Source organism: Hemicordylus capensis, chromosome 6 (assembly GCF_027244095.1).
Source record: "Hemicordylus capensis ecotype Gifberg chromosome 6, rHemCap1.1.pri, whole genome shotgun sequence".
Lineage (NCBI taxonomy): Eukaryota > Metazoa > Chordata > Lepidosauria > Squamata > Cordylidae > Hemicordylus > Hemicordylus capensis.
In genome coordinates, this window is record NC_069662.1 from 151,314,351 (window position 1) to 151,330,307 (window position 15,957).

General features: G+C 45.3%; 1 protein-coding gene and 2 long non-coding RNA genes across 5 annotated transcripts in view; 2 read left to right on the plus strand and 1 right to left on the minus strand.

The window, feature by feature from the left end:
- Positions 1-1,763, minus strand: part of PFKP (phosphofructokinase, platelet) — a 94,655-nt gene extending 92,892 nt beyond the window's left edge. The window contains exon 1 of one of the 3 annotated variants that reach the window (XM_053260909.1): positions 1,427-1,763. In XM_053260909.1, coding sequence (XP_053116884.1) covers positions 1,427-1,436 — 10 coding nt within the window. In that variant the 5' untranslated portion in view covers positions 1,437-1,763. The remainder of the gene's footprint in view (positions 1-1,426) is intronic. The other 2 variants (XM_053260911.1, XM_053260910.1) reach the window with 2 other exon arrangements.
- The window catches only part of LOC128329528 (uncharacterized), a 119,583-nt gene continuing 105,221 nt past the window's right edge, over positions 1,596-15,957 (plus strand). Inside the window, exons 1-2 of the long non-coding RNA XR_008309691.1 lie at positions 1,596-2,008; positions 11,749-11,840. This is a non-coding gene — a long non-coding RNA (uncharacterized LOC128329528). The remainder of the gene's footprint in view (positions 2,009-11,748; positions 11,841-15,957) is intronic.
- LOC128329529 (uncharacterized) lies at positions 12,483-14,237 on the plus strand. Its single transcript, XR_008309692.1, has 3 exons — positions 12,483-12,498; positions 12,649-12,747; positions 14,046-14,237. It is a non-coding gene; the product is annotated as an uncharacterized LOC128329529 (long non-coding RNA).

A 15,957-nucleotide genomic window follows, 5' to 3' on the forward strand; every position in this document is an offset into this window, starting at 1 on the left:
CCTTGGTGAATAGCTGAATTCAGACTAACAAGCTTAACTGACAGGGAATTTTAAGATGTATCCTATTCAGATTTCTCTATTAAGCAAGTCTGATATCGAAAGAACAGCCCCACGTAGATACAGTGGGAATCTGGCTATTAAAGTTAACAGCAATTACAGAATCATATGATCCTATATGAGCACAGAACTGTAATGTATTTGGGGGCTTGTTGTACTGAGGAATAATATATATGGTTTGGAATTTAACATGTGTGAATTTACCTGCCACATCTATTTTATTTATACTCTATTATATTTGTATACTCCCCTAAACTTACATCTCTGGGTGGTTCACAACAACATAAAACAAATTAAAACAAGGATTAAACAGTTTAAACCACAATTCGAATTAAAGGTGGCTCTTATTTCAGAAGGGAGAGCATCCCAAAGTATCGGGGCAGCAACAGAAAAGGTCCATCATTGGCCACCAGACAAGCTGGTGGCATCCAATAACCTTCTCAGGTGGACCATCCTAATAGGCCTCTCACCCCTGCAGAGGTGGGACATGATTGTAAGTCCAACCTTAACAACAGATGGTGATCTGTTCTTTCTTTCTTTCTTTCTTTCTTTCTTCTTTCTTTCTTTCTTTCTTTTAAAACATATCTCTTCCTTTTCCTTTCTGTTAACACCTTTTCCCTCATGGAATTTCTGTTCTTGTATGACTGGATCTTTCAGTTCTCCATAGGTTTTTACTATTACTTTTCAAGCTTTAAACAACTGCTCCTCTCCAAACTTGAACACCCACCTTATCTCTTATATTTTAGATAGGTGGTGTTTTTGGTTAACCCATTCCTTGATCCAGGCCAGCTTTTGAATGGGGCTTTAGTTACTTGTATTCCAGTCTGCGGGTAGAGGAGGGGCTAACAAACAGCCAGCAGCAAGAACACTGAAAAGCAGTCTGCACTTGCCTCTCTGTACATAATATTTATGTCATTACACTATTCATATTCCTGCTTCCACTCCACTGCCTTGTTCTTGCATACCATAACCTTTCCCCCTGGATTCTACAAGGTGCTGATGCTCTATTTGCTACCCTTTCTTTTTTCCAGGGATGTACACAGCGGGGAAATACTGGACTAACAAGCAGAAGGCTGCCATTTCGAATCCCCGCTGGTATGTTTCCCATTCTATGGAAAACACCTCTATTGGGCAGCAGCTATATAGGAAGATGCTGAAAGGCATCATTTCATATTGCGCAGGAGGAGGCAATGGTAAACCCCTACCAAAAAGAAAACCACAGGACTCTGTGGGCGCCAGGAGTTGAAATCAACTTGACGGCACACTTTACCTTTACCTTACAATGTTTCAATGTGGTTGTCCCCCCACACTTTACCATCTTTACATGACTGTTTGTCCCACTTTGCCCCGTCCCCGACCAAAGATTTACCTTCTGACATGGCTGTGCTGCTGTGCGTTTCCTCTCAGAAACTGGCCCGTGGTTCAGTCTGTAATCCTCTTTTTCTCACACAAAGCTTACAACAGTTTCAAGCAGTGAGCTGAAGTTTTTCAGATCAACTGTCATTTTAAACTGTCGCCAACTGTCTCCTAAATGACAATCTGCTCCAACCATGTCACTCTCAGGTTTTGTTTTTTTTTTTTAAAAAAAATACTGTTATTTCTAAGGTTCCTGTTGCCCTAAGTGGGCTCAATTGTCTTGACTTCCCTTTGGGATTTGTTTTATGTGGTAATATTTATGTGATTTTCAGAAAGAGAATGGGGCAAGGGCAAATGGTAATCTCCCTCATCCTATGAAGCATGGTTCCAACACACACACACACACACACACACACACACACACACACACACACACACACACAGAGAGAGAGAGAGAGAGAGAGAGAGAGAGAGAGAGAGAGAGAGAGAGAGAGAGAGAGAGAGAGAGCAGAGGTCTCTATGCACTTGGGGGATACTCACAGACCAGTTTCTAAGCCGGAGAGGAGGGAAAACCACAACAAAGTGATGCCAGAAAGTAAGTTCACAGCTGCATTTTCTTTCAAAATCAAGCAGGCAGTCCTAAGCACTTTGCTTTAAAACACTTTTAACCTAAATATTATTTTTTTTTTTTTTGCTCTCAGTGTGCAGGATGGGGGTGCTGAGGTCTGCAGCACCCTGAGAGGAGTAAAAGAAACACTTTCTGCTGTGATGGATGAAAACCACTTCACACACAGCAGATTGCTTGGACCTCTAAATCAGTCCTTAATTTTTATTTTTGGAACAAGGTGGTGTGTTCGGGTTTTTTTTAGTTACATAAGAAGAGACTTGGTACATCCGGCTCACAGCCTATCTAGTCCAGCATCCCATTTCCCACAGTGGCCCATGAGCTGCATCTGGGAAACCCACAGGCAAGAGATGAAAGCATGGCCCATCTCCTGCTGTGCTTCCCTGCATCTGGTATTCAGAGGCATCCTGACTCTGGACCAGGAGGTAGCCTATAGTCATCAAGACTGGTAGCCATTGTCCTGTCTTCCATAAATCTGTCTAAGCCCCTTTGAAAGCTATTCAAGCTGGTGGCCATCACCACATCCTGAGGCAGAGAATTCCATAGATTAACTATTCACTGCGTTTAAAAAAGTACTTCTTTTTGTCACTCCTAAATTTTCTAACAATCAGTTTCATTGGATAACCCCCAGTTCTAGTGTTGTGAGAGGAGTAAAGCTCTCTCTCCACTTTCTCCACACCATGCATAATTCTATAAACCTCTATCATTTCTCCCTTTAGCTGCCTCTTTTCTAAACGGAAAAGCTCCAAATGTTGTAGTCTTACATTATAAGCAAGGTGCCTCTAGCCCCCGAGTTCTCCAAGAATATGAAAGTGGATAAAAAGCCAAGATTAAAAACCACACTTTTATAAAAAGTTTGACGGGTGTATGTTGTTCAAAGTAACTCTTTAATTATAGTTAAAACTAAATAAAAATTTGGATTTATATTACAGGTTTTAGTAGTGTAAGAGTGCAAAAAGTGATGAAAAGATTCATGGCAAGGTTCAAAGAACTGCTTTTATTATCTTCAATAATATTCACTGAAATATTGTTTTCTACAATATTATATCTTCAGTACAGTATTCAATACAGTATTACATTCACTACAACACTGTCAAATAGGGATGTGCACGAACCGAGGTTCATGCACAGGTTTGGCGCCAAACCGGTTTGGCGCGGCTGGTGGTGGGGGAATGGCAAGCAGGATCTTTAAAAAGGAGGAGAGCAGGTCCTTACCTGCCCCACTACCCCATGCAGCTTCCTGCTGTGACAGCACTCCCCCCCCAGGAACCGTGTGGCACCAATATGCACATGACAGCCACGCATGCGCAGACACCCTATGTGTGGTCAGCAACACCATGCTGACCATGCAAATGGCATCCGTGCATTCGTGGGGTTCTTGGGGGTAGCACCGTCAGAGCAGGAAGGTACATGGGGTGGTGAAGATCAGGTAAGGACCTGCTCTCCTCCTTTTTAAAGGTTCCACTCACTGCTCCCCACCCTCAGCAGCACCAAACCTGTGCACAAACCTCAGTTCGTGCACATACCTATTGCCAAAAGGTAGTGCACGTTATCAGCGTTTGCTGAAACAAATGTGTTCCTGAGGAATATTTATTTGTTTATTTAAAAATTTTCTTGTATACCGTGTCCTCCAAAGACTCTAGGCGGTGAAGAATAACAATAACAATAGCAATAATTTTTTAAAAAATAAAATAAAAATTAAAGGGCAAAAGTCTGGCAAAAAAGGTAGGCCTTAAGAAGGGCCTTAAAAGTCACTAAGGAGGGGGCTGAACGAATTGGGGGGGGTGTTCCAAAGAAGAGGGGTGTCCACAAATAATCACAAATAGCCTAGAGAGCAAAGGAGAACAACCTGCTCCTCTTGCTCTCTGTAAATGGGACCTTTACATAGCACTTTTCTTCTAAATTATTATGATTATGATTATGATTATTAATAATAATAACAATATCCCACTTTTCCTCCAAGGAGCCCAGACATGCTTATGTTTATCCTCACCACAAACCTGCTAGGTAGGTTAGGCTAAGAGACAACTGACTGCCTCAGAGTCACCCAGCAGAGTTTCATGGCTGAAGGGGGATTTGAACTTGAGTTTCCTCGGCCCTTGTCCCACTCTCTTAACTACGACACCACACTGGCTCTCATACTAAATGCTTCTCATATCAGCCACTGATATGATATGTAATCCTTACATATAATCCTTACAACAACTCTGTAAGGGAGGCCAGTATTATTCTCCATATAGAGGCTTGGGGCGGGTAGGGGGGGGGTTGAAGCTGAGAGAGTTCAGACTTGCATAACAAAATCATCATTACTTTGAGTTTGTTTTTTGTTTTGGTTTTTAAGATGGCCTGAGGGGGAAATAGTGATTCCAGACTGCTACATTTTAGGCTAATCAAAAGGAAAGCTTGTGATCTCTATAAGGCAGAGAACAAAATCACAAAGCAATACGTTCTTCTTACAATATGCATGATGTTTGTGGGGAAAATAAACTGGCAGCCAACCCAGTGAGTGGGCGGGAAAGGCAGCATTGGGTGCTTATATATAGCAGCCTGAGACAGCAAAAATTCTTGTTAGGGAAAAGAAATCCTTGTATAATATGTTTACTGGACTCAGGCATGGATTACTATAAATACACAAAAGCATACCCTTGGATAGGATCCAAAGGGCACTTCAGGCTTTCCATGGAAAACTCCAAGGGAGGGGAAAAGTCCCACAACCACTTAAAATTTATTTTCTAACAGACCTGGTTTGGAAACAATCTTTCTTTAGTTAAAATTCATTGCTTTCAGTCCCATGCATGGCTGATATGGCAAATTATTTCTTTGTTATATCAAATTATCCCGCCTAGTATACTTACATTTATATAATTATGTAATTATATACGTTATATAATTATATACTAGCTGGGCTGGGCGCAGAGCATCTGTGCCTCTAGTTTCCCCCACTGCCAATGCCAATTTCTTTCTCAGCCTGCCCGTCGCTGCTTTCTTCCCTGCCTTTCTGCCCGCCCCTGCGGTCGTTTTCTCCCGCCAACCCTCACCATCACCATTTTGTCCTCCCCCCCGCTGCCATTTTGTTTCCCGCCTTGCCTCCAGCGCTACCGCTTTCCTCTTCCCCTGCCGGCAGCATGCTCATGAACTCTCGCAACAGCTGCCACACATGGGATTAGTGACAGGTACACCTAAGACAAATATATATATTAGCTGACCGGGTGCATAGCATCTGCACCCATAGTTCAACTCTTCCCCCTGCTTCAGCCCCTTCTCTCTGACGCCCACCCGGCCCACTTCTCCCCCCCCCCCACTCGCTGTTTCTCCTGCCTCCTGATGCCACCTCCTCTTCCTGGTGGCTTAGCTGCCGTCTGAACCCAGCGGGCACACAGGCCACAGCCACCACCTCACCGCAGCTGGGGCCGCTGCCGCCATTTCCCCTGGCAGCAGCACAATGGCCTCCTGCTGTGCATGAGCTCCCGCCGCCTCAACCTATCAGGTGCCTCTGCCACTCAGCCAATCAGCTGGGCGCTGGGATGCACGTTCTAAAGGCGCACACAGGAGGATTATATAGATAGATATAGAAGATAATTATAAATTAATTATATATATATTATATATATATATATATATATATATATATATATATATATATATATATAATTATATAATTAATTATATAATGCCGTGTATAATTATACAAATTATACACTGCCCAGAGATTTCTATATTAGGCGGTATAGAAATTCAATAAATAAATAAATAAATAAATAAATAAATGATATAGCTTTTCCCCCTCCCCGCCAAGATTGCTTTGGATGTTTGCAAACCATTAAATGCACAGCAGTTGACCAGCCATGAATGGTGCCTCCCCAAGGGTTTAATAAAACTGTTTTGTAGGGGGCGTTTTCCTTCTTGCCTAGGACAGAGTGGTAAAACAGTATTTCTAGTACCTGATAGACTATAGTTCATAGCCTGCCATTTCATTCCAAGCTCTGTAGTCTATGTTATACATACCCACGGAAATTATTTCATATTATCTCAAGTTTGCAAAAAATTCATATATATTTTTTGCAAAAAAAATCATATCTGTTGTCACCTCGCACTTGGGAGTGAGGAGAGGAAAGGCAAGGCCTCAAGCAGATTCTGAAAATCACAACTTTTCAGAAAGGGCAAAGACTGTATGTAAGAACTAAATAAAACATAACTCACTTAGCCCAATGAGTTCCAGATCCTATAAAATGGCTAGCATCTTCTTGAGACCTCCCCCCCGCCCCATTTTCAGTATCCCGTTCCTTTATATTGCTCCTTCTTTTTCTAGCCCAATAGTTTTGTCGAGAAACATTTTGCTCCTCCTCCTGTTTGTTCTGCTCTGTATGGGACTGGCCATCTCTTTTTCTTCCTCCTCCTTCCTTAGCCCTGAATTGCAATCAGTATCTATTCACTGTTGGAAAGTCCTCAAGTCAGAGGCTAATGACTGCTAGGTATCCCTGAGGCTGTTCTCACGCGCAAGGGAAGCCCATCCTGGGTTAGGTAGCGCATGAGGACTGCTGGGATCAGGCCCAGTCCCAACAGGGAAGTGCTGACTAGCCCAGCCGTTAGCTGAGGTTAAGGGGGAGAGCTCTCCCAGGCTACCTGCTCGTGTGCAAGCTCGGGCTGCTTCCAGTACGGCTGCACACAGAGACAGGAGCCTAGAGTGCCCGTCTCCTGGGGAATCCCCAATTGTTACGGTCCAGGCCTGATTTATATACTAAATATGCTCATTAGGTAGCATACAAAATTAGGCCTGGCTCATAGTGTCACCAAGTGATCAAGTTCCTTTATATGGTGACCATGTAGGATCTGGGCGCATGGAAGAAAGGAGATCAAACCAATCCTCAAAGATTCAATGGGCTTTATTGAGTATAAAAGAATAACAACATCAATTCTAGTTGAGCAGAAAGCAGAACACTCTATCAATATTACCAACAGTATTTAAACAGAACATCCTAGCCAGTACCAATATTCAACCAGGTGTTCCTAACTAACATATGTGTGTGCATTAAATCTTCCTAGAGCCTAATACAATTCAGATATAGATGGGGAAAGGGGGGTGTAAGGAAAGCTGAGGGCTGGCATGGTTTGGGGGGGGGATCAGGAATTAGTAGAGGAAAAGGGGAGGGAAGGAGAAGGAGGGGAAAAGATAGAGGGGCCCAAGGCTCGTAAGGAGCAGCATATTACCAGGATCAGAGACTTGAGAGCGGTGGATCTCTTCAGCTGAAGGAGCGAGGCTTCTTGGCTGGAGACAGGAGCGTTTGCAGTTGCTCAGATCACGGCTGAGAGCCAGAGCACCATGGCTGGGGAAGTCTTGACTTCTCACTGCGCACTAGAAGTCACAGACAGCTCCTGTCCATGGACAGAGTTCCTGCTTGTTGCCCAGCGGCTTAGCAGTAAACTCTGGGATCCTTGTGAGCAGCTCTTGCTGTAGGCAAAAGATGCTTGTAGGCACAAGACTGTAGGGATGTGCATGGTCCGAACCGGCACCAAGGGGGGGGTCTACCTTTAAGGGCGGGGGGGTGGAACTTACCACTCCTGCCGCTCTTCCCCCTCTGGCGCTGTAGTTTAAAGTGAAGTTTTTGGGGCGGCAGCGTTCCTCGCTGCCGCCCCTGCCCCCGTCATCGCTTGTTAGTCTCCGTAATAGCAGCATGCATGCGCACGTGGCGGCGCGCGCGCGCGCGCACAGCAGCAACAGGCATGCGCGCCGCCACGCGCGCAGCGTGCTGCTATTACGGAGACTAACAAGCGACGACGGGGGCAGGGGCGGCAGCGAGGAACGCTGCCGCCCCAAAAACTTCACTTTAAACTACAGCGCTGGTGGGGGAAGAGCGGCGGGAGGGGTAAGTTCTAACCCCCCCGCCCTTAAAGGTAGACCCCCCCCCCAGGTGCCAGACCGGTCCAGCTCCGAACTGGTTCGGAGGCCTCCAACATGGCTTCCGGACCGGTTCGTGCGCACCCCTACAAGACTGCCCGTAGGCACAAGACTGCCCGTAGGCACAAGACTGCTTGTAGGCAAAAGACTGCCCATCTGCCATGTCCAGAGACTCCTGCTTATAGTGGTTCCATCCTTTGATGTCCATTTGAGTCTTCTGGATCACAAAAGGTGTCTATTCCTGCTATCCTCTGAATATTGTCTTTTAATTACCAAAATTAGCTCAGGATATTTCGTCAGTACAGAGAGATCTCAATCTCATCTTCTGTTAGCTGCTATCTTGAGGAGGGGGAATTGCTCAAAGCAAATCTGCATCCCAGATTTGCTAGCCTGGTCCCAAAAGGTGTTAAAAGTCAGGAGTTAGTGAGAGAGTTAGTTCTATTTGTGTGAGACAGCAATTACATTATTTCTCGTGTATATCTAGTGTGTATTTATAACAAAAGAATATTCAAAGTAACATCAAAAAGGGGCACATGTGTGAGGCGAGTTAATCAACACATTTAACTAAGGCAGAAGCATCCTGTCAGTGAGGTAAGGGGATTACAGGACAGCAGGTTAATTTCAGCAGTGTGAGACTGGTAGTTAAGCCTGACCCATTGTGTCTCAGTGAGTTTCCACAAACACTGATAACCAATGCTAGATTACCCCTGCCTTTACAAATCATTTACTAAGCATTACCCAGGCAGATCTGGGCATCATGTTCACCTCAAGTTCAGGCTTTTAATTGAACTCTTAATATAAAAAGAAATCAGACACAGGCCTCAATTCCACATACTTCTGAGTTGGTACCTTTAAGTCTAAGTTTGGGGTGCTCATAACACAATGCACTGTGCTAGTCACACAGTGCATTGTGGGATATCCGGAGGCAGGGGCGTAACAAGGCTGGAGTGGGCCCAGAGACAAAATTTTAAAATAGGCCCCTCGCTGATATACACACACACACACTTCACAATATAGAGTCATGTGACTTGCCTTTGGGGGGCCCCTCGAGGTGTGGGGGCCCCCAGGCAGAGGGCATCATCTCAGCCTCTGGAGCTGCATGCTGCACCACACAGCACTGCTCATATGGGAGCGTGGTCCATGCTCCTAAAATAAGAATACACTCGTCTGCAGGGAAGGTGAGTAAAACAAACCTACATACCCACCCGCTGCCTGGGAGTTATTCGCACATGGCTTCATGCTGTGGGGTAAATCTTGAGCGAAGCCACTTTGAATCACATTCACAACACTGAGGGAAGCAGCCCCTTCCCTCTCGGGTTTTGTTTCGGTGCAAGATCACATGTTTTCCTCTGTGTTTTCCTTCTACCCAATGGTGGTGGGAGTACTACAGAGTTACATCTGCATTTGTAAAGAGAGTATTCTTCTTATCATGTTAATTATTCTACATCAGGGCCTCTCCCTAATTGCTCCAGCGATTTCAGAAAAAGTAGCTTAAAACCAGCATTTTAAAACCCCGGAAATACCTCGGGATAAGCTAGAATTCGCAAGACAAACCCTGATTTGTGTGTGGAGTGGGTCCAAGGATCTTGAAGGGACTTCGGGGTAAGTCTGGCTGGTGTGTGACCACACAGACTCTCTTCTGAAGGAGATTCGCAGTAGAAGCCCTGTCTGTAAATCCTCCTGGTTGTGTGAATGACCTCCTTGAGTCCTGGCACTTCCCAGTTAATCTCAGCCTGGAAGAAACCAGAATACACTACCAAGAGCAAGATTATTCTTTTCACTGTTGCACTACAATCTTCTCTCCCTCTTCATCTACCAGGCTGGGCCCAAGTAAACCTGGCTGGCTCATATGTTTCAAATATTCAACTAAGAGAAATCCTAAAAATTAAAGCATACAGCCTCGAAGGGCTAATCAGAAAAACAACAGTAAGAAAAATAGGTAGCAGGAAAAACCAGCTTCAACAATCAAAATAAAAGTATTGGCCACTAAAGGCTCAAGTGAACGTGTGGGACTGCATCTGTGATTCACACTGCGAGCCAGTGTGGTGTAGTGGTTAGAGTGTTGGACTAGGACCAGGGAGACCTGAGTTCGAATCCCCATTCAACCATGAAACTCACTGGGTGACTCTGGACCAGTCATGTGTCTCTCAGCCTAACCTACCTCTCAAGGTTGTTGTGAGGATAAAAATAACCATGTACACCACTCTGGGCTCCTTGGAGGAAGAGCTGGATATAAGTGTAACAAATAAATGAATACATAAATAATTCATTAGAAACACTACATGAGGTGGGGGCCACAAGAGATAGCATGGGGGAAGTAATGAGAAGGAGATCTAGCAATTAGGTTTCTAGGCTGGGTGTGAGAGGGAAGTGTTGCCAAAGGTCTAGTAAGTTTAACATTAATACTGAGACAGCTTTAAAATCAATAATTGAGTAATGATTTGCAATGGAAGAATTTGCTCGGAATCATAAAAAGCGGCACCAACAGAGGTTTCCATCTGTAATTATGTATAATCTTACACGAAATAAATTAGTTCAAAAGTTCCCCAGACCTAAAAAGAACTGCAGCTGTCGTTTCTGGTTTTACAGCTTCATAATAATATCATGAGAGGTTCACTGCTTGGGGCCTGAACGTGCTGTATCTGATTAACTTGCTATATGATAAAGGCTTATAACGTCATGCATGGTGTGGTGGAAGTTGATAGAGAGACATTTCTCTCCCTCTCTCATAATACTAGAAACAGGGGTCATCCCATGAAACCAACTGCCAAGAAATTTAGGACTGACAAAAGGAAGTACCTTTTCACACAATGCATAAACAACCTACAGAATTCTCTGCCACATGATGCTTGGATGGCTTTAAGAAGGATTTAGATGAATTCATGGAGGACAGGTCTATCAATGACGACTACTCTGGTGGCTATAGGCCACCTCCAGCCTCAGAGGCAAGATGCCTCTGAATACCAGTTGCAGGGGAGCAACAACAGGAGAGCCAGGGGCTTTTTAGTTTAGAAAAAAGACGACTGTGGGGAGACATGATAGAGGTCTATAAAATCATGCATGGTGTGGAGAAAGTGGATAGAGAAAAACATTTCTCCCTCTCGCATAACACTAGAACCAGGGGTCATCTCATGAAATTGATTGCTAGGAAATCTAGGACCAACAAACGGAAGTACTTTTTCACACAACGCATAATCAACTTGTGGTATTCTCTGCCACAAGATGTGGTGAAAGCCAACAACCTGGATGGCTTTAAGAGGAGTTTGGATAACTTCATGGGCTTCCTAGAGGCATCTGGTGGGCCACTGTGTGAAACAGGATGCTGGACTAGATTGGCCTTGGGGCTGATCCAGCAGGGCTGTTCTTATGTTCTTATCTGAGAAAGGTCAGAAACCATAAACAATTAAGGAGTCTGGAGGGGAAAACCCATCCACAAACAGCCCCCTTCCCAAATTCACCATTATCGTTTTAAAACAAATATCTGAGATAAAACTGATGGAAATTAATGGGGGGGAACAGGATCCCAAGTCTACTGAAGACTAATGAATTATTTGTCTATATTTAACATGAATACTCAACAACTCCAACCCCTGCCAGTACAAAAATGCCCTAGGCCCAGGATAAACTTGTAACATAGGCCCCACTCCCCCCCCCCGATGAAAAAACTTTTCTATTTTGAATTTCCCCCCTTCAGCTTCTTATTTATGACTTCCAGATTTATATTGCTATGTGCGCTCCCCACTTTCCCAGGGGCAAGAAGTTCTGGGGCCATGCTATCATTGTAATAATATCTGGCTTATTTACAAATATACAGGTTGAGCATCAGATGAAGTGTGCAACATGGACACTCATATACACCAGCAAAAAATTACATCAGATCTCAGAGAGACACTCCTGTACCCTAAGGTGCATTCCATTAATGCTCAGCTCTATCTCTGTTGATTGTCTCTGGCCGCATTCACGTGTAACGCAGGACTGTGGTGCCAATGGACCCGCGTTTCTGCTCCCCACCTTGCTCTCCTGTCCAAATTCGGTCAAAAGGGAGAGCAGGGAGCCTGCAGTCAGTGGGACTGCAGAGAGGAGGGGGAATTGGCTTTGCGGGCTTCCTCCTTTCATGAAGAACAGGATGTGCAGCCAATGACAGCCAGAGAGAAGGAGGAGCTTCCTCCCTCAACTCCGGTTTGAGGGAACACAGCCTGCTATTCCGAATCCGCATGTAATGCAGGCAGTGTTAAACCTTGGGTTAGGGTGGCAAAACTCACTTCATCCCGCGGGTACAAATTGGAGTTTAGAGAGCGGACCCTCAGGTCATTCTCTGCGCAGAAACGGAGGTCCGAGGGGCTGTCCGGCATTTGGATGTAATGATCCAGAAACCTCTGTACAGCATGTATATCCTGTCTCTTTAAGTTTAGGTTGTGTTTGGTTGGGTGTGGCTTAGCTTTCTGTTTTCTAAGTGCAAGCTGCCCAGAGTTTGTTGCAGTCTTGTCTGAATAAAGGAGGCTTCTAAACCAACTTTGCCTTCTGCTCCTTCAGGCCCAAGGTCAGGCCAACAAAGTGTCTAGTTGTGAGTATGCCTAACAACCTTACCTAGGGGAAGATACTACACTCTGGCCCCTTCAATTCCTGTTCTGCATTACATGTGATTGCAATCTCTCTGTCTCTGTCTCCCCCTCTCTCCCCATTCCAGTCTCAGTCTCTGCTTTTTCTCACTCAGAAGCTGCCAGGAAAACTGCATTTTCTTTTCACTGATCACTAAGGTTGCTAACTCTCCAGGATTTGGTTAGAGTCTCTAGGAATTGCCATTGATCTCCAGGTGATGACTGAAAGTAATCTTGGAGATTTAAATGGCTTGATATTGTGAAAAATATAGGGGGAAATATTAGAAAAAAATCTTCAGGAATAGCTTCAGGTAGTTGGCAGTCCTAGATTGCACCCACATCCTTGACGGGTGGGGTGGAGGATGTGTGAAGGGGAGAAGAATGAGTCACCTCCTTCGTGCATTGTACAATCAAGATTGCTGTATATAAATATCTATCAAAATGATTATTTGTTTTTGTCCATTGCTGGAAAACCAATAATCTATACCTATATAAATATATATTTCTCTAAGGTGTATCTGTTGCTAATCCCATGTGTGGCAGCTCTCATGAGAGTTCGCAAGCGAGCTGCCAGCAGGGGGAGATGAAAGCGCCAGGACCGGCGGACAGGCTTGCGGGTGAGGCAGAAAAGGTGGCGAGGGGAAGAAAGCAGTGGCAGGTGGAGGCAGAAAACTGTGGTGGGGGCAGGCAAGAAAACAACAGCAGCGGACGGGCAGGAAAAGAAAACAGGTGGGCGGGAAGGAGGGGGGAGAACTAGAGGCATATACTAGCATATACTAACTCAGTTGTGCCAGGCCCAGCTAGTATATTAATAATTAAATGACAACAAAGAATGAATCACCTTTTATGTCTTCTCCTTCCAGAGAAAACTTTCATTAAAGTCAGGGCTGGCCTTAGAGAGCCTTGGCAGAGAGCAGACTAGGGGGAAACCAGACAGTGTGGTGTGGGGGCTTAATTTTAAAGGGGGTTAAAAGAGTGGACCCTGGGGCGGTTGCCCTGTTTGCCCTGCCCTAAGGGTAGCCCTGATTAAGGGAAGGCATCAGCCATGCAAATCCCCATTCTGCCTAGACAGACCCAGATCTACTTAGAGCCCCTCCTGGAGCAACATTTTTTTTTAGATTTCATTGCTATTTTGTATTGATGTATAAGTGCCCTTAGCCACTCTAGGAGTCAGTTTTTGGTTGAAAAGCAGGACAATAAACAATGAACACATCCCGCCCCCCCTAATCTGTTTTGTACTTTTCTGGAAATAGTTCTTCCATTAGAATTGTCCAAAGATTTACTGTGAACTCCTTGCTAACTTTAAAGCACACAAAGTTAGAGGCTATGTAAAGTTACCTGGGCATTTGTAAAAAATCAGGACCTGGTCCTAGACAAATGAAGTAATGTGTAGAATCAATGCTTGAAAGTTGAAACTCCTGCTAGAGTACTATCAGTGGTGATGCCTTTGATGCTGGTACTTAAAAGCTAAGTTTTACTGAAATTTTGTTCTTGTTCCAAAATGCCACTCCAGATCCTTTTGGTAACAAAAGCACTCAGCTGAGAAAAAACAACAACAAAACCCCTCAAAGAGCAATTTGATAACCATGAAAGAAAACATCTAAGAAGCTTATGCCTAATAATATTTTAAAATAAACATGCAACTCCTTGAAATATCTTTGACTTACTTTACTGGAGATCAGCCAGGAGAAAGGATTTCAAACCCTGTGCCATCATTGCAATGAAAGAAGTCATTGCTTCTGAGATGTAGAAATGAATTAAAACAAAGGCTCTATCTGGCAACAGAATCCTGAATTGATCTGCAGTTTCTGGGATCCATCAATCAGTTACAGCAGCATCAAATGTGAGACAAATGGGAAAGTTCAGTTTACGATGCCACCTGTCTGCTCAAAATCTATTGCAGCCAATAACAATCACAATAATAACTGAAGTATGATTGTGATTAGCCACGTGGAGGATGAGATGACAGATAAGTTAACCAACTCGAGTCCTGCCCCCTAACATACCATCCTCTTTCTTTGTGGCTTCTGCAACCTATAAAAAAGAGGGTGGCTATTCACATGACTGTGCAAGCTGCCAGACAGGTGTGTACGGCGAGGGTAAGGCAGGGTCCCACCTACCTTCCCCCAGACAACTGCTCTTAGCCCTGCTGTGTGCAAGCCGCATGCACACAACACTCCATCTGCTGGCAGCAGCATGGAGCAATAGAGGCCGGGACTCACTATCCCGGCCTCTGAGGATCCCGCCGTCTGCCATGCACAGTGCACTGGGGGATTCCCCCAGGAGAGGGGCACTCTAGGCACCCAACTCTGTGTCAGCACGAGCTGCAAGCAGCCAGTGCTGACACATGATCCCAGCAGCTGGGTTAAGGGCTCATTTGTGCCCTTAGCCTCGGCTAAGAGCCAGGCTTCAGTGCTGGGTTTGGGGCCGCCGGGATGCACGTGGTTCCCAGAGGTCCTCATGGGTGTGGGCTTGGCTGCTTGTGTGAACAGCCCCAACCATATGTATGTTGCCATTTGGCAGGTTCACAGCATATGGTACGGGCACAGAACTGTCTGAGAATTGAAACTACCATTTTAAAAAAAGTTTCCAGGTATCCAGCGCAACCGACCTTACCTCCTCCTCCGAGGATGGAGTCCTCGGTGGAGGTAGGAGTGGGTGACAGACGGGGAGGAGAAGCAGGGGGCACACCAACCGGCAGCAGTCTAGCCCCATCAGCCAAGGGCAGACCGAGCCAGCGGGGGACCCTGGCTGCGAAGCCGTCATATGTGGAGCAGCTCTGAAAGAGAGCTGCAGTGGAGGTGCCCTCTGATGACATCAGCAGTGTGCCTTCAGAGGGGAGGGGAGGGGAGGGGGCCCAAGAGGGAGGGAGGGAGGGAGGCACACGGGACGGCCAAGGTGCAGCTGTAAAAGATGAAGGCTTGTTAAGGGGAATAAAAAAGGGCCTCCCACCAAGGGTGGTGGGAGGTGCAACATTTGCTAGGGGGCATATAAAGGGGATGGTCAGGGATGAGAGGGCTGTCCTGGGTGGTAGGGTCCTGAACCTCCGGAGAGAGGCAGACACCAGGACCAAAAAGCCCCAAAGGAGGTGGACTCGGGTGGCACATAACCCCTTCCCCTTTGTACTCTGAGGCCTAAACTGCCCCAGCCCGTATTCTCAAGCTGCATGCAAGGGGACCTGGCTGGACACCAGTCTTTATAATTGCAAATATATGCTTTAAAATGTGTTGGCAGTGCTTGCTGAAATCTCAGAAGCCAGAGGAGCTGCTGAACAAGATTATCAGAAGTTGGTAGCATGGCTTCAGTGACCTGCAGAATTCCTCAGCAAAACCAGAATCCATTATATAAAATAAGGAAAAGCCTACAGATTTGCTCAGTGTTCCTAATTTATTCAGGATGGAGAATTCCACATTTCATGGTGCAGA